Raw genomic sequence first — 15,579 nt, 5'->3', positions numbered from 1 at the left:
ATAACAGAAACAGTTTGTTTCTTGAATTCACATGGGACTTTAACCAGAAACAGTAAAAATTTTACATTGTCTCCTCTCTGTACTCCTCCCTATGTAAAATATTTTGTAGGAATCACTGGATCTACTCCCTCTATGGAACTCTTGATATTTCTTAAAATAAAAAGATCCAGCTACTTCGGCATTCCATTCACAGAGGATATTTGGAAACGATTGTGTTTCCACTTATCAGCGTGTGTACAAAATTGAGTCAAATCTTATTTCTCGTGTCGAGGGATTTTGACAAACCAAAAACGAATCGGTTTAAATACCAGGCTTTCTATGCATCTTTGATTATCTTTACTAAAAAAACGGATGGATTCTCTTTATTTTTCAAGATCATTGTGAAGTCGGATTTCCCCTTAGAAGTAATTACTATGTGTTTTGTTCTCTCTGTTAAATGTATTCTGATCGAGCAGAGAGAGCAAATAACTCTCCACGGGAATGACAGATCTGGAATAAGATAAATTCGAATGTCGAATGTCAATGTCACTTTCACATATGGCATTTCTAAAAATGAGGATGACAGTCGACAGATAAAACAGGTTTTCGTCTTTTTTTCACGGCATCCATAGTTTTTTCTAGGCGATATGGCTGGAGCTCTGGCAAGAATAACAAATATTACAAAAAACCAAGCTGGTACGTACCTATTCTGTTATACAGGATTTCTAAAATAATCATATTTTGTAATATTTGCTAAAACCCTATACTGTATTATATTATATAATGAACCTCCTATATATCAAAAAAACACCTGAATAAAATTTGCATTGATTGGTTGGAAATAGCTACTTAAGTTGAACATTTCAGGATCATTAATACCAGCAATTAGCAATGGCCAAATGGTTTGGTATTCAGCGGCACCTCCAGGTACACCTCCCCCACAAACTAAAACTAAATTTGGTCCCTTAGCTGATGAAGACAGGATTTTCACAAACTTGTATGGGAGACATGATTGGAGACTTAAAGGATCCATGAAACGAGGTGACTGGTATAAAACAAAAGAAATTTTACTCAAGGGGTCAGATTGGATCATAAGTAAGTTATTAATCATTCATTTGGAAGGTAATGCAGGTTTATGTTATGCCTGCAAAAATGGTAATAATAGCAATCAATACAGTGCTCAAAAGATTAAGAGGGCAAAAATACTTATATGAAATTCTGTCATTAGACTAAAAGGTCTACCACTGATGAATTACCAGATCAAAAAATTCTTGCATAATTGAATTGAATATCAACAGATTTTCCTGGGATCCAACCATTTTCTGATCCTGGGTGTAATATTGTGATTCTCTTCCCTTTATTTGATGGTGCTTTTATTTTACACTTATCAGAGGAATCGGATCATCTTATGAAAGGGGTGTCATGTGTGTCAAAACAAGTCTCATCGAGGTAGATTATTGGGCAATTTTCAGAGTGGTATTTTCTTATTGACGTTATATATTCAGAAAGCGAGTTTATTAAAGTGTGAATTCCATTACCATTTGTCAATTTTGCGATATTTAAAGCCCTTTGCAGACAGAGCTCGCCAAAGAGTAGTGAAGCTAAAATTGACTTGAGTTACGTCATTGACGAGCCGGTGTTTTAGACTTTTGGTTGTAGGGACTAGTTGCTCATCGTACATAGTGTAGATTTTTTGCCTTATCAAATCTTTTTTCCAGTCATCTAAACTTTTTTGTGACACCTGAATCTTTACGCTTTTTTCTTCATTCAATGGGATTTCCAACAATTCGTCAAACTGAAGTAAGAGGCACCTTTGTCAAATTACTGGTTACACGTGCTGCAGCACCCATGTTACATCCTTGTCGAAGTAAGGAACTATATACATTTTTAACAATGATTTCCGTGTCACAAGATACGTTATTTTTCTTTAACGAACCACTTCTGTACAATGGAGTATTAAAAATTTGCTATAAATGTCTGTAATAACATACAAATGTTTTAAAATTATTGTATGGCGTAACACAAACCATTTCAAATGAAATACAAAGACTAAAGTAACATAGAGTGTGAGCCGTAATACTCTATAATCCCTCTCTCAGAGACAAAATTATGTTTTCATAGTATTGTGATGCGAAGGTCATATCCTTATACTTCCAGTATTTTGAATTTATTCTTCATCTGGCTTCGTATATGTGTAATATTTATAAACCCGGTCCTTTTACGTTTATGATGGGCATTCTCAGGTTTTACAATTTAAGGGTCTAATTAGTTCTATTATAATTGTTTAGCCAATACCATATAGCGTGAAATCTACTATACTTGCTAAAATTTTGAATGTTTGCAACATTGGCAATACTAAAGTTCATAATTAATGGAAGGCATACAGTGAGTGACATCATCAAATGTCATAATCTCTTATAAAGTCCATAAGCTTTTGATTTTGACGTGATCGCGGTATTGAGACTATCTGCAACCAACCAGTACTGGATTATTTCTTCAACTTATTCAGTTCCAAGGTCGTCCCGAAACAATTATTATATAGAGGTCAAACAAAGCTATTCTATAAACCTTTGTATTCTCCAATAACAACCAAATTGTATTGACTTCTACGTATAATGTAAATATATTACTTAAATGAAATGAATAAAAACACTTTTGTCTACTGGAAAATTTTATTTTTCGACCGGTTTAGGGTTTGATCCCAATATCAAGTATGAAACTTAAGTGATCATGAATTACCATAAAGTAGACAAGTCATCAATCACACATATTAAATATATTACAATGTAAATATTCAGTAATGGCCAGCACCAGCTACCAAAATGAACAGAAACATCTATCCTTACATTTTTTTCTGAAGTTATTACTTAAAAATATTCCATTTAGAAACTGGTGTAGTAATAGCTTTTATATTTTCTTCCTAGACGAGGTGAAAGTTTCTGGTTTGAGAGGAAGAGGGGGAGCAGGTTTTCCTTCGGGAATGAAATGGTCCTTCATGAACAAACCAAGTGATGGCAGGCCTAAATATTTAGTGGTTAATGCTGATGAAGGAGAACCAGGTACATGCAAAGACAGAGAAATCATGAGGCATGATCCACATAAATTAGTTGAAGGATGTCTCATTGCTGGCAGAGCTATGGGAGCCAAAGCAGCATATATTTACATCAGAGGCGAGTTTTATAATGAAGCATCTAACATGCAGGTTGCTATTGCAGAGGTTAGTCTTTATTAAATAAAAAATATATCGAGTTAAAAAATAATTGAAATTACTAATTACATATACCTTGAAAAGTTTCTCACAAACAGAGATTGTATTTATTGTTGGCAATTACCTTTTTTAATTCTGAAACTCATATCAACTCTATGAATGTAAAAAAAAATGTGTGATCTTCATCGTTATATGGAGGTATACTTAACGAATGGAGTGGGCATTAATAAAAATCGAAAAAAGTTTTTAAGTTGGAGGATTTTTTTTCAGGCATATCAGGCAGGTTTCTTAGGCAAGAACGCCTGTGGTTCTGGATATGACTTTGATGTTTTTATGCACAGAGGTGCAGGAGCCTATATTTGTGGCGAAGAAACTGCTCTTATAGAGTCCCTCGAAGGAAAACAGGGAAAGCCAAGGTTGAAACCCCCATTCCCTGCTGATGTTGGTGTGTTTGGATGCCCTACAACAGTTACAAATGTGGAAACTGTTGCTGTATCACCTGTGAGTATGTTCAATTTAAGTAAAAATTGAATTCTAAAATTTTTATAAAGACAGCATGAGTAAGTGGTGATTTTAATATTTCAAACACATTGTGCTGTACAACAAGACTTCGTTTTGATGATGCATTCTCTGAGTATGTAAAAGTCTTGCTAGTCTGTTTTTCTCTTATTCTACAATTGACACCATTATCCTCTTTCAAGTTCAATTTAAAATGGTAATGCAGGATACCTCAAGACTTCTCCGAGGGCAGTTAACCTCACAATGCCATCTGACTTAAATGTAAACATAACAAATTTTCAAATTCAAGGAAACTGGATTTCTGATTTAAAAATAGAATGTATTTTTGTGCCCATTTGATGACATTGTCAACTAAGTTTTATAACATTGTTGGATTATTATTTGAAATATTCATAATGTACATGTATCTGCGTAAAGTTTGGGTCGATGTATGACAAAGAAAGTATTAGGAAAAAAGGAATAGAAACTTATGTTTGCAATTTTACGTAGTACGGATTAAGAGATAAACAATAAATGGATTTCAAAATGCCATTTGGGTTCTTGTAGATATATAAAAAGCAGTTTATGTAGAGGCAAATTCGGGAGCGAGGGGCTTCTCACCGTCCATGACTCGGTCTGGGCAGCTGTACTTTATTGTCCAACCCGTGTTGGGAATCACAGGTGAAAAGGTGAGACAAGTTTCTACTTTTGAGGGTTGTCGTTCGTAGGGGTGCGATAGCTGGTTAACGGAAAAAACATATTTTTGCATCTTATTGACAAATTTGAAGAAAATATGAATATAATGAAAAAGTGACGTCATGAACAGAACAAATAAAAAAGATATGATAAATACAGTTATGATTGAAAATAAAGGTGAAATACTTTTTTGAACTGTAATAGGGACTAGTAAATTTCTGGCTGTCTTTTTTTTCAAACTAATCTTGCTTTGAATCCTTGTAGTAAGTGATTTAACAATTTACTACCATCATACTGAATGGTATACCTGATTGAGTTTAACTTGAGGATGGGAAGTTTAAATAAATAATAGCCATTGTGAATATATAAAAGCTACTGTTTCCACTCCTATAGCATAAATAATGGCAACAAAGATTGTAGTTGTATAAAAGCCAAATTTTCCCAAGAGAAAACATTGGAAATATGATCATCAATATTTCATTGTCTTGGAAAATATATCTGCAGGATCCTAGGCTTGTCTTTACAGAAACCTAACAAAACTTTTTCGCTGTATCAGCTCAGAATAGAGAAATACAAGTGTATATGATCTGTGATTTTTTATCATTAAGTATGGTTTTCTTTTTCAGACAATTTGTCGAAGAGGTGGTGCATGGTTTGCCTCTTTCGGAAGGACCCGTAACTCTGGAACAAAGCTCTTTAATATTTCCGGTCATGTTAATAGGCCATGTACTGTTGAAGAGGAAATGAGCATTCCATTAAAGGAACTTATTGAACTTCATGCAGGAGGTGTTACAGGTGGATGGGATAACCTTTTAGCAATCATACCTGGAGGTTCTTCCACTCCGCTAATTCCAAAAAAGTAAGTTGATTGCTGAATTTTTAAATGTATCTGTTTAATCCTACATCGAATCAATTGGTTGAACTATTTTCTTTTTCAGAGTGTGTGAAGACGTTTTGATGGATTTCGATGGTTTGGTTGCTGCTCAAACAAGTTTGGGTACTGCAGCAATAATTGTTATGAATAAACAAACAGATGTAGTTAAAGCAATTGCTAGGTTAATCATGTTCTATAAACATGAGTCTTGTGGACAGTGCACACCTTGCAGAGAGGGTAGGTTCTTTTTTTTTAGATAATTAAACAAATAGTTATCCACTGACTCACTTAGTAAAAGTAGATTTCTGATTTCAAGTCATAAAGGACTATTTATTACGGAAGCGCAGAAGGGCCACATATTTTTATTATTTGTTTCTTGGAAATTACGACTTTCAATCTCGAAATTTCGACTTTTATCTCGAAATTTCGACTTTAATCTCGAAATTTCGACTTTAAACTCGAAATTTCGACTTTAAACTCGAAATTTCGACTTTAATCTCGAAATTTCGACTTTAAACTCGAAATTTCGACTTTAATCTCGAAATTTCGACTTTAAACTCGAAATTTCGACTTTAATCTCGAAATTTCGATTTTAATCTCGAAATTTCGACTTTAATCTCGAAATTTCGACTTTAAACTCGTAATTCCGAAATTACGACTTCAAACTCGAAATGTCGACTTTTTTTTCTGTATTGCGATGGTGAACCACCCAATAAATTTCACTAGTTCGGACTTCCATTGTCTACTATATAAAATGATTTGAAATCCCTGAAACAAGTAAAAAAGAATAATTAAAAAAGAATAGTTGAAAATAACAATTATATTAAGCAACAATAAACCTGAAATGAAATGATAGTGAAATAACCTACAAGTAAAAATATAATAAATGAATAAATAAAAATTAAAGGAATGAAAAAAAGGAAATAATGAAAAATAAAAAAGTGTAGAGATTCCAAGTCACGTTAGTTCACGACGTTTCGATTGTTGGTATCTACAATCGTCTTCGGGTGATGACTGGACTGATTCCTCCGAGAGATGACTATTTTATAGGTCGTTGAAATGACCAACTCCCGCCAAAACGGTCATCTCTCACGGAATCAGTGAAGCGGAAAATGGAAAGTAGAGAAAGTGAAAGTATTTCAACGACCTATAAAATAGTCATCTCTCGGAGGAATCAGTCCAGTCATCACCCGAAGACGATTGTAGATACCAACAATCGAAACGTCGTGAACTAACGTGACTTGGAATCTCTACACTTTTTTATTTTTTATTATTTCCTTTTTTCATTCCTTTAATTTTTATTTATTCAATTATTATATTTTTACTTGTAGGTTATTTCACTATCATTTCATTTCAGGTTTATTGTTGCTTAATATAATTGTTATTTTCAACTATTCTTTTTTACTTGTTTCAGGGATTTCAAATTATTTTATATAGTAGACAATGGAAGTCCGAACTAGTGAAATTTATTGGGTGGTTCACCATCGCAATACAGAAAAAAAGTCGACATTTCGAGTTTGAAGTCGTAATTTCGGAATTACGAGTTTAAAGTCGAAATTTCGAGATTAAAGTCGAAATTTCGAGATTAAAGTCGAAATTTCGAGATTAAAGTCGAAATTTCGAGTTTAAAGTCGAAATTTCGAGATTAAAGTCGAAATTTCGAGTTTAAAGTCGAAATTTCGAGATTAAAGTCGAAATTTCGAGTTTAAAGTCGAAATTTCGAGTTTAAAGTCGAAATTTCGAGATTAAAGTCGAAATTTCGAGATTAAAGTCGAAATTTCGAGATTAAAGTCGAAATTTCGAGTTTAAAGTCGAAATTTCGAGATTAAAGTCGAAATTTCGAGTTTAAAGTCGAAATTTCGAGTTTAAAGTCGAAATTTCGAGGTTAAAGTCGAAATTTCGAGATTAAAGTCGAAATTTCGAGATTAAAGTCGAAATTTCGAGATAAAAGTCGAAATTTCGAGATTGAAAGTCGTAATTTCCAAGAATCAAATAATAAAAATATGTGGCCCTTCTGCGCTTCCGTAATTTATAAACACAGAATATAAATCTAAAGGTAATATGAATTAAGGTGAATGTATCGCCGGCTAGGTACATTCAATTAGTGATTTTTTTATTTTTTATCTTGGTACCCTTGTCTGTAATATATGTTCACAATTTCAGCTGTTTATCATGGTTAGTATGTTGTTGAAAGGCATACAAGTTAGAAGTGTTCTGCTTGCTTGGCGATTTTCTGCATTAAATTTTTTGTAAAAATTGTAATCGAGTGCTCAGAAACCCCTTAAATGTTGACGGTGGCATACGGTGATTGTACTCTGAGTCGGAAAAATGTTTACAAGTGATACAAGCTTTTCACAGAAGGTCGAGAAGATGTGAATGACGACGCTCACCTTGGACGCCCTAGGACATTAACAACCAATAAAAATGTTGAGAAAGTGAACAAAATTTCAATTGAAAGGGGTATATTTTCAGGAGCGAATAATTTTTGGGAAAGAAATTTTTTGGCCTTCTAATTTATTTTGATACAAAAATTGTGGAAATCTTCCAAAGAAAGGAAGGAATCTATACAAAGATATGTAAGAAGTAACTTTCAGATACAAACTGGAAGAAAAAGCCCTTTCGAAACAGCTATTTTCATATAAAAATTTAATTACATGAAAGAAAAATACTTTCGAAACAAATTCTTTTATATGAACCCTGAATTATACGAAAAACACTTTTCTCTATTCAGTTTGTATTCCAAATATTCGTAATAGAATCAAATCAGATATCGTTGACAGAATTCCTACACAATTAAACTAATGAAAGAAGTTGAATTTCACTTATATGGAACACTGTCGTCCTCACCTAGACATACTATGTTTCGCACTTGTATTATCGGATAAAATACACTACATAGGTGTATTATATCCGAGGTGACCTAATTTGAAGGGGATAGAATAAAAATTGGTGAATATTTACACCTAATTTTTCAACAGACAGGGTACATATGAAAAGAATGTTCATTGATCAGTCTTACCTATCATAATCTTGTTGCCTTGTACATATTTCTCAAGTAGGACTCTTCTGAACTTAAATTGAATAAATGAATTCTAAATTCAGGCCTTGTTTTATGCGAAATGAATATTTGGTTTGTTCTTCTCTGTAATCACAATTGAAAGGTCCCCAACAAAAGCACGAGAAAACTATTCAAAAGAACTGATAGAAAATTAACCCATGAATGCTTTTTTTTTCTTTTTACTATTTATGCAGTGCATTCAAAATTCAGTCTCATGCTGTCAAAAGATATTTTATGATATCTTAATTTTATTTTCTGTAGGTATCTGTATTTTCAAATTTGTTAATGTGGATAAACCTTAGTATATCAATTTTGTTTTCAGGTGTCAACTGGATGAATAAAATGATGTATAGGTTTGTTGATGGTAATGCAAAACCAGGAGAGATTGATATGTTGTGGGAGATAAGTAAACAAATTGAGGGACATTCTATTTGTGCCTTGGGTGATGGTGCTGCTTGGCCTGTACAAGGGCTTATAAGGCATTTCAGGCCAGAACTCGAGGCTAGGATGGCGAAATTTGAAAAAGAGAGAGCTATTTCTGCTTGAATAGTCAGGTTTTAAATTGAATCTTTAAATCTTTATATTGATTTTTTTCCATTTTGTTGAATTGTAAATAGACATACATATATTATATAACATAATATATTCTGATGTGTAAAAACAGTTTTAAGGGTAATTGGAGTATAACTTTATGGAGAAATACATCTTGTGAAGAGTGTGTTGTGACTTATTCTAAATTGGAGTATTATAGTGTTCATCTAAAATGAATTTTTATTTTTTTCAACCTCAATTTGTCAAAAACCTTATTTTAACAATATTTTTTTAATTCTTAGAAATGATTTTCTAAGATTGTTTTTTTATATGTTACTCCTGCAGTTTCTTGGTACGAAGCAGGAGCAATAACTCGTCTTGAAAATTCCATTTGAGGTGATGGCTGTTTAGTTTTACTTGCAAGTCAGTTATATCATGTCGAAGGCCATCACAATGTTGAGCTTTCTCCTGATGCAAAAATTGGGGAAAATTATATTTATTGTAACTTTTCAACGAACTTTATTTTCACTTCCAAACTCCTTTTTTTCTTCAGATAGTAGCAGTTCCTGGATGAACTTCTACTATTTTCTCCTAGGGCAAATTATTTCTTGGGGGTTTTTTATCCATCACCACAATGAGTTCACCTTTTTTTTTTATTAGTCTTCTGTTCAAACCATTTCGATCTTTTAATGATGGCATGTATTCGTAAACCAATCTATTCCAAAAAGCTTTCAAACAACTGTTACGATGTTTTCTTAATTTTCTGTTGGCAGAATCAATGATAGGTAGGTTGGCAATACGTGATACAATCAAAAAATGATTATAACTAAGGCTTTCATAATTTTCTTGATTTGAAGAAAAGAGGTCAACAATCGATTGTATGTTCAGCTTCAGCAAACACAGTTCTAATCATGGTACGTTTCAGTGTGACGCGTAAGGTAGTTTTATTGGATCTTACCATCTGTTCCTGATAGCAGGGGAGCCCACGATGTAAAATGGGGATTTACTCGAGCGTCATTGAGACATATTAGGTTGCAAAGCACAGATGATAAGAAGAAAAAAAATTTATATAATATATACCTTTTCATTGGTGGGGAAAGCGGCTATAGATTTTAAATTATGTAAAAAAATACTGTTGCATGGACATACTCGAGCGCGTCAGATATTGATAGCATCAATGTCCTACGTATTTTTAATTATGTAGGTATGTTAATATGATCGTTTGCATGATGTGGTTGGTTAAACGTAAGGGTTAAAAGTGAAAAGAAAAAAAATTAATCGAGCGCGTCAGATTTTCTAAGGGGGTGTTGAGTGCAACAAAAAAAAGCTCTCATTCAATAATCTGACGATTTCGATCTGACGCAAACTCGCGGCCATTATTATAATGTGCAAAAAAAATTCACCATTTTGAAATACTCAAGCGCGTCAGCAGATTAAGATATATATGGTTCATCTTTATGTTTTAGACGTGCTGTCTCATAATCTGACGATTATCTGGAGGGATTCGCTTAATCTGACAAAAACAATATATTTTTCTTTAATTCATTGAACTTAATTAATTGAAAAGCTCAGGAAATAGCATGCAAATAAATAAGTGTATGTTTTTTAAGTAGAATACTTGTATTTATAAGAAAATAATTTTTTTTATGCTCAAAAAAAATGTAATTTTTTATAATCAATTGATTAATTAATGAAGAAAAGAGAAATGAAACTTTGTTTTTTACCACTTTTATTTGTAACTAACGTTACCGCAGTTTCGTCCTATAAGGACATTTTCAAACTTAGGTATATATTGTATGGGACGAAACTGCAGTAACGTTAGTAACAAATAAAGGTGGTAAAAAACAGAAATTTTAATTTCCCTTTTCTTCATTATGATTTCCTACCACGTAGTAACGGCTACATCCATCAATTAATTGATTAATTATTCAACATCTTCATCACGAACGAGTCTATGTGATCAGCTGAGATGGCGTCATGGCAACAGAATTCAAAGTGGGGACGGAGTGAGAGAGTAATAGATAGAGAAAAAGTGAATTGAGAATAGAGGAATATAAATTCGGAGAAGGAAATATAGGCATTACACAGCTGCACGCATTAAACTTTATCAACGAAGTTTTACTATTTCGGCTTGCGGAAATCGTCAGATTATATATTTTTCGTTATCCTTGAATTTCTGATGATCAATTTTTTCATACTCATCTGATCCTTTATCCCTCACAAGCGGCCTTATATATGAAGCTCATATTTGGTGGAGGTACTTAACCGGGTACCCCCCTGTATCTTAATCTGCCGCGCTTTAGTAAATCCCGAAATCCCCGCTTGGGCTCCCCTAATATGAGCTCTTCCACAGAAAGGACTTGCTGGAGAAGTAAATTTCCAATTGATTATTTGAGCATCTAAATTTGTGTTTATTGAATCCTTGTTCAATATCATGATAATAGTAATAATAATGCTGAGGTTAAATTCGTACTGTCGTTGCTTCATATTGGATGTCCCTGGACTTCCTCTGTTCCTTTCGGGAATGTATAGATGGGTTCAAAATATCACCAGTACTTCATATAACTTTCATTCCTAAAATCCTTCGTCACCAAGTTACGGACTCTCAAAGTTACAAAAGGAAAAAGGTTTTTCTTTGATAACTTTCGAAGTGAAAATTCAAAATCAACCAAATTTTGGGGATTGACTAAACAAATGAATTGCTTTGATGAGCTTTCATGTAGGAGTCAGTTGTTGTGCTGCAAAGTCAGGAACGGACTACCCCCGATGGTTCACATCCCAAAACTTTGAAATGACATATTTTTTTTTTACAAAATCAGGTTACTTAGACAATTTTCTGAATAAAAGTACTCGTGTGGAAAATCGATCAGCAAACATGTTAACTGAACAAAATCCATGGTGTAAATATCAGTCGCAAGCCTCAAGAGCAAACAGAAATGAAAAATTCGTCACAAAAACTGCTCGACATGTCCCCCTTCTCTCTCAATACACTTTCGTAGTCCGTGGATACACCCTCTCTATTCTTGAAATAGCATTCCGGGGTCGTTTCGAAATCTCCATTAAAGATATGGTTTTATGCTAAAAGATGATTCGAATATGTTGAACTTGTTTTTCATTTACATAGCTCATATAATGTTCCTGAATGCGATTCCTAAATGTTCTGCCATTTTGACCAATATATACCTTAGGACAAGTTCAACAATTCGTTCAGACCAGTTTGAACTCATCTACAGTGTAGGTGAGTAGAGACTGACCTGAACGAATTATTCTTTTAGATAACATGATTTATTTATTTATACTGCCCACTGGTAGATTTCTTATCTGGGAAGCTCAATCTGCAAGAATTTCTGACGACTTGCTTTACTTATTCAAAAAACACACTTTAATGTGAGATTTCTGCTTGAAATAGTTTTGATATAGTTCTGCTCGAATAGTTTTGTATAGAGCCACCCATATTTTACCGCACAGCAAACAAAAACTAAAAGTCCTCTGAACTTGAAAAATTTTCTTATTTTCAAGTTTCGAGTTTGACTCAGTTTCATCGCATACATTTTTATTTTTGACTCATTTTCGGAAGTAACTCTCATTTTCAACATTGATGTATCGAAAGTAAAGCCTAAAAAGGTAGGTCATTTGGTTAGGTTTGAGACAATTTTTTTCTTTATTGATATTTTTTTTCCAAGGTCTGATAGATATTTTCCAAAATATATCTTACGCGTGGTAGCTACTGATTGGTCGACTGTATGACGGAAAAAGTGGGGGTGGTCTGAAGTGGGCTTTGAAGGCTTAGGCCCAGTTCACACATAATAGACGTCTGGCAGAGACGAGGCTTGGACCTTTGTCCCTTCTATTCTGTGTGAACTGAGCTTGAGGTCGTAAAATCGCCAGAATGAAGAGCCATTAGAAAATTCATGAGATTTTATGCTGGAACTGTCCTAGCTATATTACTAAATAGGCCACTGATATAAAATTTCTATTCCTAAGAAAATCTAGGGCTGGCTCAAGTATTGTTGGCAGCTTGAGTACGTATCTTTGAAAAGGTGGGATGTTGAAAATAATTCAATATCCCTCGACCCATCTAAGACATATGATTGGTTGTGATTGTTTACCAAGCATTATAAAAATGTTTCATTCGACCAGGATATGGTTTTCCATGATTTATCTCTGTATTGTTGTATGTCTAAAACCTCCCTCCTCAGTTTCTGTTTTCGTACTCCTCTAGCTTGTAGCCTGCTCAAGTAGTGCTTCTGCCCCTGATTTTTGTGAGATTTTCAACGACTGCATGAGGCAGTGCCTTTGAAGTGTTTTGAAGTGGATCGCTGAACTTTCAGCTCCTTTGCCATAGACTCCATATAGCTTTAACTGCTTCGCACTTCTCACTGTAATCTTTTTCAAACAGTAATGCCACCAGGTGATTGAGACTTTCTGAAGTTTCTGGTTGAAAAGTGGAGCTATAAGAAATATTCTGTGGTTTTTAATTGAGTTTTGTACGTTGCATAATAGTTTACCGGCATAAGTCGGACAATGTTTGTTCGAGTACTTCACCACTTTCATCAGACAGTAAAGGATGATTAACTTTTGCCCAATGTGAGTTGAAGGTCTACAAGAAATTCTTCTTTTTCAACTCAATTGTTGGGAGTAATGTTTGGATTTCTGAATTCAACTTAGGGGCATTTGAAGCCGTACAATTACCTGGACTGAACCATTAATCGATCAAGTTATTTTTTGTTTCTTTGCCCAGGCCTTGATGTAAGTCCCATAAGACTTTTCTTTAGTCGGATCCCCCTAGTATATTTTCAACTGGGTAACCATTGTGGGATGACTCGCTTTTGGTATCGGAATGTTCCGTTGTCGAATCTGACTCAGAACTTTTGTCAATAGAAAAGGGTAAAAACTGTTGAACATTGCTTGTATAACTTATTCGGTACCTATATGTTGATAAACCTTGTCCACATCCAATGGAAAAACCACAATACTACACCGCTATCGATTCAACAAAGCTGGCTGGCACACGTCAGAAAGTGAGGGGCATGAAAAGCACGAGAATAACTGATAATTGGCCATATTAATATCAAAAAGGTAGACTGCCCCTGCCGATGATAAATGATCAGAAATCACTGTCAATCTCATTGTTTTCCAGTATTTGCACTTCTCTGGTTAATTTCAGAAACATTATGAAACACGAGAACGAACAAAGTTTCTCCTCAAGTTTCCGTCTAATTTCCTCTTTGTCTTTTTACTAAGCATATTTGACTAAGTATATTGGTCTGTTTGTATAGTGAATAAATAAATCAGTGCTGATACCTATTCTATTATACGCGCACGCGTCCACACACTTACGCACGCAGGTGTGCGCGCTCACACTCACGCACGAACGTGTGTGTGCGCGCGCGCACACACACACATCTATCGAACATTATTCTATGGGAACATCTTTTTTTCGAACAACCATTCATTCATTTCATCTTGGTGTGATTTTCACATATTGGCAAGTCTTGGCGTCAACATCCACCAAATGTCAATGCAACTGTGTTCATTAAGAACGTCTCTTTCGGTGTCTCATAATATAATTTTTGAAGCATCTCTAAACCAACTTATAGATAGTATTGTTGTAGTATCTTCAAACAATGCTGGTATCTTTTTGAATCTGGCTTGTTCATTTAATATAAATATTTGGATCATAAGAAACTCAAAGAAAATATTTCAACGAGGTTATCAAAGTATCCAAGCAGCACATGTTTCGTTAATATATTTTACTCTTATGAAGTTTGCATCTCTACCTACCAAATTAAACATTTTCGACAAGAAACATTCCAACTATCCACCCACCGGGTTTACCAAAAATTCAAATTTTTATAATATTGAAAATAATCCTTGCAGGTCGGCAGAAATTTTTTCAGGTCGGGTCTCCCAGATGTGGATCTCGACCAGATTAATCATTATCAACAAAAAAATTGCAGGTTGGTCTCCCCAGATAAGAATCTAGACCAGATCAATCATTTTTGACAAAAACTTTTCCAACTTCCACCTTTCAGGTATGAACTTTAACATTTATCACGCCCGACGCTCGACGATACTATTATATAGAGAAACTCGTATCAGGGCCGTAGCGAAAAGAAAAACCAGGGGGGAAGGAATCCAAATTTTCCCAACCCCACCAGCAAAATTTCCCAACTTTCGAAAAAAGCCGAGGGATTAGTTATTACTAGTATAATATATACATTTTCTTACTTAGCTATCCAAAGATTAGCTGAATGCTTATGCCTGTTAGGGTATGCACAAACAAAAATAAATTTTGGAAATCATAAAAATAATAATGGGAATTATTCTGACTAAGGTCCTTGGTCTTTCACCATATCCACCATGTATAGGAATATTCAAAACAAATGAAGGGAAACAACACTTAAATAATATTCTGCTTATTGTTTTCTACTATTATTTTTTCTATCTTCACGGCCCGAAATTTCCCAACTTTTTCAAGTCGAAAAAACTGCGAAAAGTTAGGAATTTTGTAAAATTGTCACTTCAAAATTTGTGGATTGTTCAGAACTGTTCTCTTACTTGGGAGAAATTAAACTTTTTTGAAGTTTTCAAACATCTCATAACTTTAAAATACGGGATCTCCAAGTTATGCATGTTGAGAAATGCCTCCTGTTTCTTTCCCTTTTCTTAAATCCTCTCCCTTTCTTTTCTCTCATTTTAATTTTTTTAATTTTTATTCATTTTTTCACTATT

At 34.0% G+C, this 15,579-nt stretch overlaps 1 protein-coding gene across 1 annotated transcript; it reads left to right on the top strand.

Annotated features, from left to right (window-relative positions):
* Positions 1-517: 517 nt before the first annotated feature.
* On the top strand, positions 518-9,031 carry LOC111505824 (NADH dehydrogenase [ubiquinone] flavoprotein 1, mitochondrial-like). Its single transcript, XM_023160700.2, has 7 exons — positions 518-675; positions 847-1,074; positions 2,904-3,196; positions 3,458-3,688; positions 5,008-5,240; positions 5,320-5,492; positions 8,636-9,031. Exons 1-7 carry the CDS (start codon positions 627-629, stop codon positions 8,857-8,859), a joined length of 1,431 nt encoding a protein of 476 aa, XP_023016468.1. The 5' UTR covers positions 518-626; the 3' UTR covers positions 8,860-9,031.
* Positions 9,032-15,579: the final 6,548 nt, after the last annotated feature.

The sequence above is a fragment of the Leptinotarsa decemlineata genome, unplaced genomic scaffold, assembly GCF_025532065.1.
Source record: "Leptinotarsa decemlineata unplaced genomic scaffold, Ldec_3_MD MMD2_P_RNA_scaffold_9, whole genome shotgun sequence".
In the NCBI taxonomy this organism is placed as follows: domain Eukaryota; kingdom Metazoa; phylum Arthropoda; class Insecta; order Coleoptera; family Chrysomelidae; genus Leptinotarsa; species Leptinotarsa decemlineata.
The sequence above is the reverse complement of the archived record's forward strand: the minus strand, read 5'-3'. Positions and strand labels throughout refer to the sequence as shown.